This window comes from Diabrotica virgifera, chromosome 7, assembly GCF_917563875.1.
Source record: "Diabrotica virgifera virgifera chromosome 7, PGI_DIABVI_V3a".
NCBI classification, from domain to species: domain Eukaryota; kingdom Metazoa; phylum Arthropoda; class Insecta; order Coleoptera; family Chrysomelidae; genus Diabrotica; species Diabrotica virgifera.
This window is the reverse complement of record NC_065449.1, coordinates 200,075,952-200,091,738: the sequence shown is the minus strand read 5'-3', so window position 1 is coordinate 200,091,738 and position 15,787 is coordinate 200,075,952. Positions and strand designations below refer to the sequence as shown.

The window sequence follows — 15,787 nt, the reverse complement described above, 5'->3', positions numbered from 1 at the left end:
TTCTTATTTGATTGGATTTCATGGACATGATCTTTTTTGTTTGAAGTCTTATGGGACATGTTTGATTTTGGTTGCTCACCTGTAAGATGAAATAGAATATCATTCTATAATATGTTTACTTTTTGATGGTTCTTATTAATATTTGAATCACATGACCAAATTCGGGCACTATTATTAGCTAAATGTACATGTGGTTGTATGATTGAAACTAGCTGTGGACATGATCTCATTTGATTTGGGACCCTAATATTGTGTATTTATTTTAAATTGGACATTTTTTTTAACCGAAACCGAAAACATCATAGAATAGGATCCACCATTTTTATTATGAAGCTGCTAACTGATTTTTTATTTTTGTGGACATGATTGATTTTTATTGACACCTCCTCAGTTTTTGTTCAATATTTCAAATATTTTGAACTCTTCGAGAATATAGTAGCTATGTAGATAATGGTATAGATTTAAATTATTGTAGTAATTTCGATTTCATACAATTCCTTATTTAAGATTTTTTTCGTGCGGTTGATATTTTCCGTGTTAAATAAGAAAATAGTGACAACGCATAATTATTGAATTATCTCGTTTATTAATAAATTTACTACATAAATATACATAAATGAAATCTAGAGAATTATATTTTATACAATTTTAATTACTTTCACTTCTTTGCTGAAATCAATATTTGAGGTCGTATGTAACCGCAAAGGCGAGAGCGTAAAACCTTGCGGGAACGCGTTTTATAGGAATGGTTTTTATTCAATATCTCGACCACTTTTAACTTTTCAAAAAAAATGGTAAGCACTTAAATTTTTGCAATTTCAATTTCCTACAATTTTTTTCCTTACAATTTTATTAGCGCCGCCGATATTTTCCGAGTTAAGGGGAAAATAGAGACTTACTATAATAATTATTGAATGGGGAACTTGCACATTTTTTTTTATTACATAATAATGTTCAGTTTTGTATAAAAATGAGATTTCCAAAATTTCCCGCTTCAAAAACTCATAATAACTTAGAAATACAAATTTAAAGTCTTCTTTATTTTAAAGTAGTTCAGACGGCCCGTGACGTCACATAGTTTTACATTAGTTTTTTATATGGTTATATCAGTGATGTGGGAGGGTTATATGTAAGTATATTCTTCTTCTTCTTCTTCTTTAGTTTATTGGCCTCCACCTACTTGGGTATTTGGCCACAGCATCGTCGCGAAATATGGAAAAATATTTATATTGTAATGACATTTTTTGATCACTATACTTAATAGGAAGTGTGTACCTACTTAGTTTTATCGTTAAATACTTATAAGAATAATAATCAGAATAAAATCACAGTATAAAATTAGTAGGTATAATGGGAGTATAATATACTATCTGCTTTAACTCCCCGAACTTCTCCGACGGAAAAATTTTCACTCTTTTGAAAATATGTAGCCACCATACACATATCAACTATAGGAAGTTATCAGACTGCCCTTTACAAAAACCCTCTTCGGTCATTTTAAAAAATATATCTTAAAAACACTCAAATATATCAGAAATAGAAATTATCAAATATATTTATAAAACTTAGTGTCAGTGTCAAAACGAATGCCAAACCTATGAGGGAACTTACACATTTTTTTATTACGTAATATTATTCAGTTTCCTTTAAAAATAATATTTCCAAACTTTCACGCGGTAAAACCTCATAATAACTTAGAAGATAATTTAAAATCTATATATTTTTTTCTGTTTTCTGGCCTTGGTTTAGAAGAACCCTTAGCCAATGTAAAATAGTTCAAACGATCAAAAGCGCTTGTGACGTTACATAACTGTATTTTCTACTGACGTTTATAGTGTCTAATTTAAAATTATATACAATTTTGTTTACTTTGTTGGTGCAGAATGTACATGCACAACTATATGACGTCACTATGCGTTTTGGACCACCTGTTTTAATTTGAATTTTTAATCGTCTTTAGGGGCCAAACGAAAGACAAACAAAACTTTTTTTATCTTTGATACATGTTTTAAATTATGTTCTGTTGTGATTTATAACATTTTTCTCGAATTTAAAAATTTATGCAAGTTCCCTATTATCTTGTTGAATTTAACTTTACGACATAATGTACATAAAAAAATTTAAGAGAATTAAATTCTATACAATTTTGATTCCTTTGATTGTTTATGCCACAATCAACATTAGTCAACTATTTTCAATGGGAAATAAGCCATAATTTTACCAAAAAAATGATTTTATTAACGTTTCGAAGCCAAAAGCGGGTTTCGTTTTCAAAATACAAATTACTACTAAAATAAACAAAAATGTTGTTGCTAAGTAAAAAAAAATCTTCTAATAATTTATTTAATCTGATTCATTTATATTGGCAATTTAGACGTATATTATATATTTTAAAGTAGAAGACTTTAAAATGATATCGACAATATTTATGAGTTGCAATCCTGGGACGACTTTACTAAATTATAGTTCATTCGATTACATGAAATCAATCCCAACTCAAGAATATCCGTTAAAAAAGAATCATAGCATGTGATCTGTCTTTAAAAAGACAACCAAATGCAACAATGACAGTAAAATTCTCGCGTTAGAGATTCCATAGTAAATCACGAGGGAAAACCAGGAAAAAACCTCGTGATACTATCCCGACATCGTAAGTAGTTGGTCTTACATTTAATTTGCTTTCAAAAAACTAAAACCAAATTCTGACTTTATTATGTTTAAATTATAAATAATGTTAATAATACATAGATATCTATGTATTATTAATATTATTATATCTATATATTATTAATATTAATAATACATCGATATCAATGTATTATTAATATTATTTATAATTTAAACATAATAAAGTCAGAATTTGGTATTAGTTTTTTGAAAGTAAATTAAATGTAAGACCAAATACTTACGATGTCGGGATAGTATCACGAGGTTTTTTCCTGATTTTCCCTCGTGATTTACTATGGAATCTCTAACGCGAGAATTTTACTGTCATCGTTGCATTTGGTTGTCTTTTTAAAGACAGATCACATGCTATGATTTTTTTTTGACGGATATTCTTGAGTTGGGGTTGATCTCATGTAATCGAATGAACTATCTTTTAGTAAAGTCGTCCCAGGAATGCAACTCATAAATATTGGCGATATCATTTTAAAGTCTTCTACATTAAAATGTATAATATACTTCTAAATTGCCAATATAAATGAGTCAGATTAAATAAATTATTAGTAGATTTTTTTTAATTAGCAACAACATTTTTTGTTTATTTTTAGTAGTATTTTGTAATTTGACAACGAAACCCGATTTGGGCTTCGAAACGTTAATAAAATCATGTTTTTGGTAAAATTGTGGCTTATTTCCCATTGAAAATAGTTAATTATAAAAATGCCACAAGGAAATAGCTTCAAATCAACATTAATCAACATTAGGACCTACACCTTTGAAAAGCCTAACGAGACACTAGCGTGTAATGAACCCTAGATGCTGACGTCATGGTCAGCAAGTCATAAACGAGTATAAACTATAGTTCTCTCCATCTTTGTTTAACGTTTAAATCATTTCAACTCAACCTGAAAAATTTATTCAAAAAATAGTATTTGATTAGATTTTACACACTTTAAAATATTTAAACCTCTTATTCTGTTCTAGTGATGCTTTAGTTTATTTTTTCTATGTATATTAAATTTAAAAAGGTATCAAAAGTATCAAACAAAAAAGTATCATTCAAAATTATGAAAAATATGTATGTCTCTTCTTCTGAAAAAATGTAAAGTTATAAATAACATTATATATCTTGTCTAAAGTTATGTCTGTACCAATTTTGATTATAATTGGATGTATTAGGATGAAACAGAAAATAATTAACAAACTCTGACCTGTCCACAAAAATGGTTTAGTAATTTTTATTTGACCCAATAGAACCATAATATAAATGTCGATAACTTTTTTAGTTGACCATTATTTCAGTAATTATATTTTGTTATTAACCTATTAATATTAATTTAATAATAAAATTGTTATAGTATATTTAATATTAAAATATTGGGTTCATATTATTTTTTTAAAATGAATTATAACCATTTTCAATTTCAATATTATTTTCATATTATACATTATTATTTTCAATATTATTTTTTATTAATATCTATTATTAAATTTTACCAAAATTTTATTCTGTTCCTATTATAATTTATATTTCTTTTCTATTCCGTCGCGTAATCATATTCCAAATCATTAGTTTAGTCCGATGTTTGATATGGATCATTTTTCTTTGTGTATGAAAAAATTGTACGTCAATTGGAGAATTCGTTACGGATACTATCCTTAACTTTTTGTTTGATTGTTGAAGGTATCAGTGCGCGCTCCCACCAAACTGTTCGCCTTTTTGACGCCCTTGGCCATTGAAATATGGTTATACATGGTAGTCGGATACGTTCTTGTTTCTTTAACGATCTGGATCGCTGCCAGAGTTTCTCCGAAAGAATGGCGAGAGATCGAGCCGTGCGAGGAGTGCCTATGGAAAAAATATGGAGAAGAGTGCGAACACCTTTCTTGTGAGGGCACTTCTGGAATATGCAGCGACGAATCCGATGATGAAATTTCTGAAATAGATCATTTCGGAGAATGTAGTGAAAAAGTGCCGAGTAGGATGAATTACAAGGTTGTCAAGTTTATATCTCACATTACTTGCACTTAATTTTGTAATAGATGCACACATTTATATTTATGGCGAATCTATATTATTAAAAATGGTGTCCAAAATTGAGGACTATACTGTTTCGATTTATTTAAAAGTAATAAAAAAATAATAAATTAAAGTGAAACACTTTATTGCCAAAGTACCCCGCACATCCTTATGGAAATTAGGTCCCAGTGGATTTAGTTCATACTTTAAGAAAATACCCTTTGAAGCATTGTGATGAAAAGTTCTCATGGGCACAACTCGATCGTATGAAGGATTTTCAAGATATAGAAACACAAACCCGGAAAATTATAAGATTTACTGGGTATTCCAATTCCCTGAGTTACTGGTTATCTGGCAACATGTAGAAGTTTGGATCAAAGAAAAGTACTAGTAGTCTAGGATTTTTCCTGGCTATCCAATGGCGTCATTTACTTTGACCTTGACCTTCAACGGACGTCATCTTCTAGAGTTTCAAAGGTTCTCGGCATTTCAGTGATGCAAATGAATTACTGGAGGGTTTTTTGAGGTCGCTAAACACGAATATGCCACCAGAACCGACTCCCGGAGCACCTGGTTTCCAAGGTCAATGAAATGGGATCCTGGAGTTTCGAGGGTCTTCGGTACTACATTAATGCAAACGGATTAGTTATAGGTTTTTGAGATTGATGAACACGAATACGTGATCAGCACAGACACAGGAATACCTGGTGCCTAAGATGGGTTATCTTCTGGAATTTTGGAGAAATCATATGGAGGAATCAAATGGATTACTCTTAGGTTTTTAATTGCAGAAGATAACCTGTCTTAGGTACAAGGTGCTCCTATGTCTGTGCTGATCACGCATTCGTGTTCAGCAACCCCAAAACCTATAGCTACAACGACAGGATATCTTCTGGAGTTTCGGAGGAATCAAATGGATTACTCTTAGGCTTTTGGGGTTGCTGAACTTTGCATACACTATCATATCCGACCCATGAATCACTTTATGCCTACGGCACGTCATCTTCTGGAGTTTTGAGGGCTTTTGGCATTAAATTGACAAAAACGGATTACTCATAGCTTTTTGGGATCACTGAATGCTAAAACGACATCAAATCCGACCCACGGAGCACCTAGTGCCTGAGGGTATTCATCTTCTCGAGTTTCGAGAGTTTTCGGCATTAAATTGATACGAATGGATCAGTCATGGCTTTTTGGAGTTGCTGAACACGAATACGTCATCAGATTAGACACCTGAGCACCTATCGCCTAAGGCACGCCATCTTCTGGAGTTTCGAGAGTTTTCGGTACTAAATTTATGTAAACGGATTGGTACATACCGAGCACTTGGAGGTTTTCTGAGTTGCTGTTCAAAGAAAGCGTAAAAATTGGTGAAAAGTTTTTTTGCTATTTGTAGTTTTTTAATAAAATAGCAATGTTGTGCTATTCAATTGTTTTAATTATTTATAAATATAAACTCAATTTATATTTGACAATGTTTTTCCTTCATTTATTTTAAGATCGATTTACTATATTCTATTTTGATACTGTTATTCATCGTGGTCACTAGATACTCCAGAGTCTTTTATCTAAGTCATATTCGTATTCAGCAACCCCAAAAATACAAGAGTAATCCGCTTACACCAATTTAGTACCGTAAACTCTCGAAAACACAGAAGATAACGTGCCTTAGGCACCAGGTACCCCGGTATCTGTTCTGATGGCGTATTTTTGTTCAGCAGCCCCAAAAACACATGAATAATACCCATATGCATCAATTTAATGCCGAAACCTGTCAAAACTCTAAAAGAAGAGCTGCCTTAGGCACCAGGTGCCCCGTGAGTCGGATCTGATGGCGTATTCACGTTCAGCAGCCCCAAAAAGCTGTGTCATCAATGCATCAATGTAGTACCGAAGACCCTCGAAACTCCAGGAGCCCCTTTCATTGAGCTTGGAACCAGGTACTTCTGGAGTTTGTTCTGGTGACATATTCGTGTTTAGCGACCTCAAAAAACCCTCTAGTAATTTATTTGCATCAATGAATTGCCGAAAACCATCGAAACGCTAGAAGATGACGTCCGTTGAAGGTCAAGCTCAAAGTAAAGGTCGCCATTGGATAGCTAGGAAAAAATCCTAGACTACTAGTACTTTTATTTAATCCAAACTTCTACATGTTGCCAGATAACCAGTAACTCAGGGAATTGGAATACCCAGTAAATATTATAATTTTCCGAGTTGGTGCCTCTATATCTTGAAAATCCTCCATACGATCGAGATGTGCCCATGAGACCTTTTTATCGGGATGCTTCAAAGGTTTTTTTCCAAAGTATGAACTAAATCCACTGGGACCTAATTTCCATAAGGTTTGTGCGGGGTACTTTATTTAATTCTAGAATTATGTTTCTAATTTATACTGAATATAGTTTTGTTTCCTTATGTATATTTAATGTAAATTTCCAGTAAGCTAGTGCAGTATCTAAAATATTAGTTCAAAAGTCTACCTATTTTAGGCATAGTATATGTCAATTTTTTACGTGTTTGTAAAAATGATGAACATGGCGAAAGAAAAATTTCGATATCCGAATAAATATTATTATTCGAAAAATACAACAACGACGAAAATAAAAAGCAATCTTGATGAATATTCTGGAACTAATGCTCTTTCAGACTATGCTATCAAATTTTGATTCTCTGAATTTTGTAATGGCAGTATATCTACATTGGGTGAACGAAATACTAGATGGCCCACTTACTCAATTACTCCGAAAAAATGGGAAGAAAGTCCATGAAATATTTCTCATTGATAGTAAAGTGACGGTGTGTAAATTGGCAGATGCCACAATAATTAGTAAAGAATTTGCTTTGCCCATTGAATTCAGGTTTGGCTAAACAGTGGTACAATAATATTTCATATTTCAATAATTCCTAAGTTTTAATTTTTAAGTATTATTCAATTCAAATTCATAGGTTAATTTCCTTCTTCTTTATACAGGGTGTCCCGAAAAGATTGGTCATAAATTATACCACAGATTCCGGGGTCGAAAATAGGTTGATTGAACCTCACTTACCTATATACAATAGTGCACACAAAAAAAGTTACAGCCCTTTGAAGTTACAAAATGAAAATCGATTTTTTTTTATATATCGAAAACTCTCAGAGATTTTTTATTGAAAATGGACATGTGGGGGGTTTTATGGGGGTTTTGTTCCTTTAAACCCCCCCAAACTTTTGTGCACGTTTCAATTAAATTATTATTGTGTCACAATTAGTTAAACACAATGTTTTTAAAAGTTTTTTGCCTCTCAGTACTTTTTCGATAAGACAGTGTTTATCAAGATATTTTGAATATTTGTCGAATCCACCACATATTTGTATATGGTTAAGTACGATTATACAGACCTGTTAATAACCTGAAAATTTATTTATAATTTACATCTTTAGGTATATTTTGAAAAAGAAGCTACATCTCGATAAAAGGTGACTTATGAAAAAAAGACTAAGAGACAAAAGTTTTAAAAATACTGTGTTTAACTAATGGTACCACAATAATCGTTTAATTGGAACGTACACAAACATTTGGGGGGTTTAAAGGAACAAAACCACCATAAAATTTTTACGTAAATATATTGAAAAAGAAGCCGCATCTCGATAAAAACTGGCTTATCGAAAAAATACTAGGAGGCAAAAGAGTTTTAAAAACGTTGTGTTTAACTAATGGTACCACAATAATGAATTAATTGGAACGTACACAAAAGTTTGGGTGGGTTTAAGGGAACAAAATCCCCATAATTTTTTATGGGGTGGACAAATTTCATTATATTTTTGTTTTAAGATGTTACTGCCATGAGAATGATACATGTTCATTTTCATTTTGTAACTTCAAAGGGCTGTAACTTTTTTTATGAGCGCATTTGTACTAAGGTAAGTTAGGTTCAGTCGAACTATTTTTGACCCCAGAATGTGTGGTATAATTTATGACTAATATTTTGGGACACCCTGTATATGTCATTTGCTACTTAATATGAATCTTTTAAAGTATAAAACTAATCATATATCATGTATTCTGTCCAGTTCTCACATCTATTTCTTGTTTACTACATTTGTCGCCAATTAACAACTAAATTTAATTTTTTTGACAAGTTTGAATTTGTGATCTGGATTACACAATTTAACCATCATCAAATTTATATTTGTTAATCACTCCTAATTTCATTCTCTGGCTTGCATTGTGCTACTGTTTCGTTTTACTTGGGTTCGGTGTTCAATTTGCATTAAATTCTTGTAATATACGGTTCACTATGCAGTGACTGTACACAATATTTGTCAAAGTCACGTCAGTTGTCATTTGTCACTTATCACTTACTTGAACCCTACCGCCAAAATAAGGAACTGTCATTCATTGTTCTTACATTTCTCTTGCCAAGATGTAGTATTCCACAAATTTTAATTAATTTTGATGTGTTTGTCCTTCGTCTAGTATGTGTTTAATGTTATTTATTAGTTGCAAAATTATTTGAATTACGTTTTTGCCATACAAATGTTATCTACATTTTGCTGGGATATGTTCCTGTTTTGACGAAATAAGTCTAGGTTATTGTAATTTTTTGTCTAACATCAACTTTGATTTCTTGTCAAAGCTTTTTCCACTTATTTCTTTTGTTACAATGGAATTCTTTTGGATTATTTTAGATGCCCCTGATGATGCTAAGTTAGCGAAAGTATACTTGGGTAAGATTTGATTAAACTATATGCTCGAAATCTGCCTTTTATCACTATAAATTCCAATTAGTAAAGATTACACCAGTCATATTTTGGACGAAGGATTATAAAGTTTTGAATATGAAAAAATTTTCCCGCCGAGGTGCCGCGTTTTTCAAGCATTGGCCAAAAACATGAACGTGTGACCACTTCTCAGCAATTTTTGGACCTTATGAAGCGGAGTCTATCGGTCGTTCGGCATCGATTTGTAACTTTGTAATACATATTGGACCAGGGCACATCTGTAAAAATATTAGTACATTTGGATGTCGAGAGGTGACTCATATTTTTAACAGAAATTGCTTCAAAATATCTCATAAATAATATTTGAGTTATCCTCACACTCAAAAAGGTCCGGAACATTGTTTCTATAATCAAAATGTCAAAAAATTAAGGAAAAAGTCGATTTTTTCTTCGTTTCTTGATTATAACTTAAAAAGTAGTAAAAAAAATAAAATCAATGGGAAAACCCAATAGTTGGCTGTATTCAACTTGTATTCTGGTATAAAATCGTTTATTAAAAAAATAATCTTAAAAGTCGTCCAAATGGATTGCAAAACGTTTTCGTTCTACTTCAGAAAATCTTCAGTGCCTAGAATGAAGTATTTTCACGTTAGACTATGAGCATGTGTTCTATTATATCTAATAACATCGACTTGTAGTCATCATGTTTTGTTAAAATAACATATTTAAACCATATATTATGGGGTTAACACTTTAAATGGTGTGCTAATTTCAAACTACTCTGCAGATTGTAAGTATTCCCACAAGTTTTTTCATTGTAACAGTCACAATTTTAACCTACTTCTTTAGTCTAACGTGGAAGGAAATACTTCATTCTAGGCACTGAAGATGTTCTGAATTAGAACGAAAACGTTTTGCAATCCATTTGGATGACTTTTTAGATTATTTTTTAAATAAACGATTTTATACCAGAATACACGTTTAAGTTTTTACTTCTGTATGAGTTTTTTAAAAAGTATTTATTTCCGAGAAAAGTTGCATTGACATAAAAGTTGCGTAATGAAATTTCCTACAATATAGGGTTAGTTAAAAATTTTAAAAGTTGTCACCCTTGTTGCAAAATAGCAATAATTGCGAAATAACCACAAAAAAACAAGTATTCACATTTTACGTTTTTAAACCATTTATGCTGAACTTAGGACCTTCATGTTTCACCGAAAAAAACTTTATGAGATAATAAAACAATACTGTATATTTCATTAAGATCGGTTTAATAGATTGTTTCTACGAGCGTGCAAAAATGTCTACTTTCGCGCACGCGTTTTAGTTTAGAAAGTTTTACTTTTCCGCACGCGTTTTACTTTTTTACACGCGTTTAGATATTTTAATATGGTCATAATGAAATTTCCTACAATGTAGGGTTAGTTAAAAATTTTAAAAGTTGTCACCCTTGTTGCAAAATAGCAATAATTGCGAAAAAACCACAAAAAACAAGTATTCAAATTTTACGTTTTTAAACCATTTATGCTGAACTTAGGACCTTCATGTTTCACCGAAAAAAACTTTATGAGATAATAAAACAATACTGTATATTTCATTAAGATCGGTTTAATAGATTTTTTCTACGAGCGTGCAAAAATGTCTACTTTCGCGCACGCGTTTTAGTTTAGAAAGTTTTACTTTTCCGCACGCGTTTTACTTTTTTACACGCGTTTAGATATTTTAATATGGCCTTAAAATAATTATAATACACGCAATAAACTAATATTTAGATATTATTTACTATTTTATTTCAAAACGTATCTTATTTTGTTCCTATTTAAATGAAATTTACGCGACAATTCGATGAAATAAAATTATTTTGACATAATATTCGAAAGTCAAATCGCTAGATAATAGGTTTGTTCTAGCATCAGTTTCAAACGGTTTGAAACCATCAGCGAATAGTCGACCAGCGCGACTAGAGGGGATAGCACTGGTGACTGTATTATGTTCTCTCACTGACCAACTGTTTGCTGACGGTTTCTGATTAGTTTGACTGTTTGCTAGAACAAACCTAATAACAGTCATTTTGAATCATCGTCATGGAAATCAAGATCGTCGTCATGCTAACTAATTATATTGAAAGTTTAATATTGACAGCCATGTCAAATAATTAATTTGTGTATGTATTTTCATATTAATTAAATTCATTGATTAAGGTTTGGTCATTTTTTAAAAACTCGTAGAAAAAATATTGTTCCTAACTCTTGCAGAAAGTCTCTTTTCCGCACTCGACTGCTTGCCTAACTCCCGCTTCGCGTCGCTCGGCAAACTGCAGTCGCGTGCGGAAAATTATGACTTTCTGCACTTGTTAGGAAAATAACTATTGCAATTTATCCAATTATTATATATACATATATTAAAATAAATTTTGCAATCCAGCTTTCGCAAAAAAAATTCATTTTTTCAAAATGTTGCAGGACTGAAAATAAAGCAGACAGCAAGTTGAATTTCTTCTACATATAGAAGAATACTGTACTTTTCATTAGCAGTTTACAAAATTTAAGTCGGTTAACTACCACGGCGTCAGGAATTTTTTTATATAAACATTAATTTTTGGTGCTACGCGCAGGACAGTGGATAAGTTTGCTCTGATTGGGCATTCCAATGACCTTTGATAATGATTGATAAATTTTAATTTCTAGTACATTTCGATATAAATAAATAAATTGGTTTATTGCAAAAAAAAACACATACTCTGTCCTTTGAAATTACACTTTTTTAAGCAAATACTTTCTTTGTTTCTATATTTTAACTTAGAGAATAATAATAAGTTTATTATTTTTAAACATATGCAACTGTTTAAACAATATTTCGCAAACAATAATCAAATTAGTTTGATTTTTGTGGAATTAAAATATTAAAATACAACAAAATGTAGAGTAAGAAAATAATATATTAGATAAAGATTGGAAGAAATTGTGGTCGAAATTAACTTGTGTGAATCGAACAGCGCTGCGTAGCACCAAAAATTAATGTTTATTTAAAAAAATTCCTGTCGCCGTGGGAGTTAACCGATTTTAATTTTGCAAATTGCAAATAGAAGGTACAGTATTCTTCTATATGTAAAAAAATTCAACTTGCTATCTGTTTTTTATTTTCAATCGTGCAACATTTTGAAAAAATGAATTTTTTGCGAAAGCTGGAATGCAAAATTTATTTTGCAAAATCTATTAAACCGATCTTAATTAAATTTACAGTATTCTTTTATTATGCCATAAAGTTTTTCTGGGTGAAACATGAAGGTCCTAAGTGTAGCATAAATGGTTGAAAAACGTAAAATGCCAATACTTGTTTTTTATGGTTTTTTCGCAATTATTGGTATTTTGCAACAAGGGTGACAATGTTTAAAATTAGTAAATCCTATATTGTAGGAAATTTAATTACGAAACTTTTATGTTAGTGCAACTTTTCTTGGAAGTGAACACTTTTAAAGTTATAATCATAAAACGAAGAAAAAAATCAAATTTTTCCTTCATTTTTTGACGTTTTGATTATTTAAACAATGTTCCGGACCTTTTTCAGTAGGAGGATAACTCAATTATTATTATGAGTTAATTCCAAGCAATTTCTGCAAAAAAAATATGTCACCTCTCAACGTCCATCTCAAAACAGATGCGCCCTGGACTATATATGAAACCTCGATTGACTACTATACATCACAAAATAGAAGAATGCACGGCAGTGGACTGAAGCATGCAATAATACTCCTAAACAGTCAAGAGTCGATCAGTGAGTCGGAATGATTATGACTAGAGACTGGAAAATATGCACTAAAAAATGTCTAAAATATGCATGCAATATGCATTTTAAAACAAGCTGAATATGCACAATTAACATGCAAATATGCATTTATATATGCACTTATTTTTATATGAATAATTTTATGGTTTACGTTAAATACATAAATAAATAAAAAATAATAAAAATAAATAAATAGGTTTGAATTTAAACCAAATTGTATTATTATTTCTTAATATATTTTTTTAACTTCAGGTTTTGTGACAAATAAAACGGCAAAATATTTTATTTTGACCACAAGATAAATAAGAGTACAATAAAATAAATGTACATATTTTTATTGTTACAATATTGATTCATATTTTCTAAACTAATATTATAAAAAGAGTACAATAAAACAAATTTACATATTTTTATTGTTACAATAAATAATCATATATTGATTCATATTTTCTAAACTAATATTATGTCTTCTATCTGTTAATATTTGTTTATAGGCAGAAAAAGATCTCTCAACGTCACAAGATGTAATTGGGGCATATTTAAACTTTGCTATTAGAGACGGATCCATATTAATATTTTCATCGAAGTTTCCAAAATTGATTATATTATTTATTGAACGCAATAAAGTGAAACCCTCATTTTTGTTTAAAACGTCATCAAGTTTATCTTTAATTTTTACTCCAATTTCCCCATTCAGATTTGTTATTTTCTGTTTAACCGAATCAACAATAGACATACTATTGTGAAGACATAAATTTTGAGCCTCTAATTTTGTAATTGAACTTTCAATGATATCGAAATTCGATTTTATATACAACAATTGATTTTTAATAGACTTTTCTTTAAAAATATTTTGACAGTTATCAATAGCGGTACAAGTCGGATCAAAACTTGAAATAACGCTTTTGATGTCATCGTAGTGTTCAGATAAAAATATAGCACTTTTAAGCCAAGTTCCCCATCTGGTTAATACTGGTTCTGGTGGTAAAGGAATATCGGGAAGCATCTCCCTATATACCTGTACACGTAGTGGTGCTTTCAGAAATACTTTTTTTACATTATTTATTAAGGTGTTTACATTGGGAAATTCAATTCTAACTTTCTCTGCAACTCTGTTTAGGCCGTGCGCCAAACATGTACAGTGAATTAAATTAGGGAAAAAGATTTTAAGATTGGATGCAGCTTTCATCATATATGAGGCGGCATCACTAAGCATTAATAATATTTTTTCAAATGGTACTTGATCAGGTAAAAAAAAATTTGTTAGGGATTCGTTAACAAATCTAGCTATTGTAGCATAGTTTGTTTTTTCCAAACATTTTACACTAATTAAGTATGAGTTTTTAAAATCGCCAGAGTCGTTAAGAACTCCAACAATTAGATTCGCAATTTGTCGACCCTTTGTATCCGTTGTTTCGTCGACGGAAATCCAAAGATATTCGGCTTTTAACTGATTTTTAATACTCGTCATCACATCTTTGTAACATGCACTGACATATTTTTTCCGAAGAGTTGAAGAACTTGGTATTTGAGCTGGTTTATCTTTAATCTTGCAATAAGTTTTTAAAAAGTTTTGACACGATTTATGTTCTAACTTGTGCAGAGGGATATTGCAGTTCAAAAAAAAATGGCATAAATCCTTTGCAAAGGTTTCTTGCCCAACTGACGTATTCTGAATCTGCAAACTGTTCTGTAGAATCTGCTGGCGAGGTTTATTATCATTTTTTGATAGCTTAGTTTGGTGAAGTGAAGTTTTTATGTGTTGAACTACTTGGAATTTCTTTTGACATGGAATCTGGAATATAATGATAATGATGTTTTAGATGTTTTCGTAAATAGATACCTACATTAAAATGATCAAACTTTTTAAACCTCCCCCAATTTTTTTTTATTTCTCAAAGTGAAATTGAAATCGTCAAACAATAAAGTACAGTCAGTGTACCGTAGTATACAGGGTGGGCCACTCTCAACACCTCGCTCTGTATAAGCCAAACCGTTGCGAACTTTAAAAAACAGTTTTTGAAGAAATGGGACGGTTTGTCATTTTAGAATAGACAGACACATAGATGTGCAAAGAAGTTTGATAAGTTTAAAAATCTATTGAAGTGGAGAACTTACCTTTTTATCACAAATGGTGCAAAACATACTTTCACTGTCGATAACTTTTAGATGATTGTTACTTCCAATCCAACTTCTGAGAAGACTTGATTTTTCCCTTGCTACTTTAGGCATTTTCACAATAATAATAAAATGATTTTTTTACACAGTATAGTCAATAACTTGCAATCACAAAAGTTGAATAATCGGCGATTGATTTAAGACTAACCATTCATAAAATAAAATAATCTATCCTACCCTTAAAATGCTTAAAATTTCGTTTTGGTTGGTTTTCCCAGAATAATTCATAGTTGGCCGACACCAGCAGAAAGTACAGGTAATATTTGTAATGTTATTCAAAATATAATCGGTATTTACTTAGGTAATTTGTAAATTCTGAGAAGTCTATAAATCTTAAATATCCGGATAATGATACCTGCAGCTATAAATAACGCCCATTATGTTTATGGGTACAACAACAAAGGAGCTTAACAGCAAAATATTTACTTTCACATTTT

At 30.8% G+C, this 15,787-nt stretch overlaps 1 protein-coding gene across 1 annotated transcript in view; it reads left to right on the top strand.

The window, feature by feature from the left end:
• The window catches only part of LOC114327119 (glutamate receptor ionotropic, kainate 2-like), a 158,593-nt gene that overhangs the window by 27,855 nt on the left and 114,951 nt on the right, over positions 1-15,787 (top strand). Inside the window, exons 3-4 of the mRNA XM_050657069.1 lie at positions 4,349-4,500; positions 7,497-7,511. Of these exons, the coding sequence (XP_050513026.1) occupies positions 4,349-4,500; positions 7,497-7,511 (167 nt within the window). The remainder of the gene's footprint in view (positions 1-4,348; positions 4,501-7,496; positions 7,512-15,787) is intronic.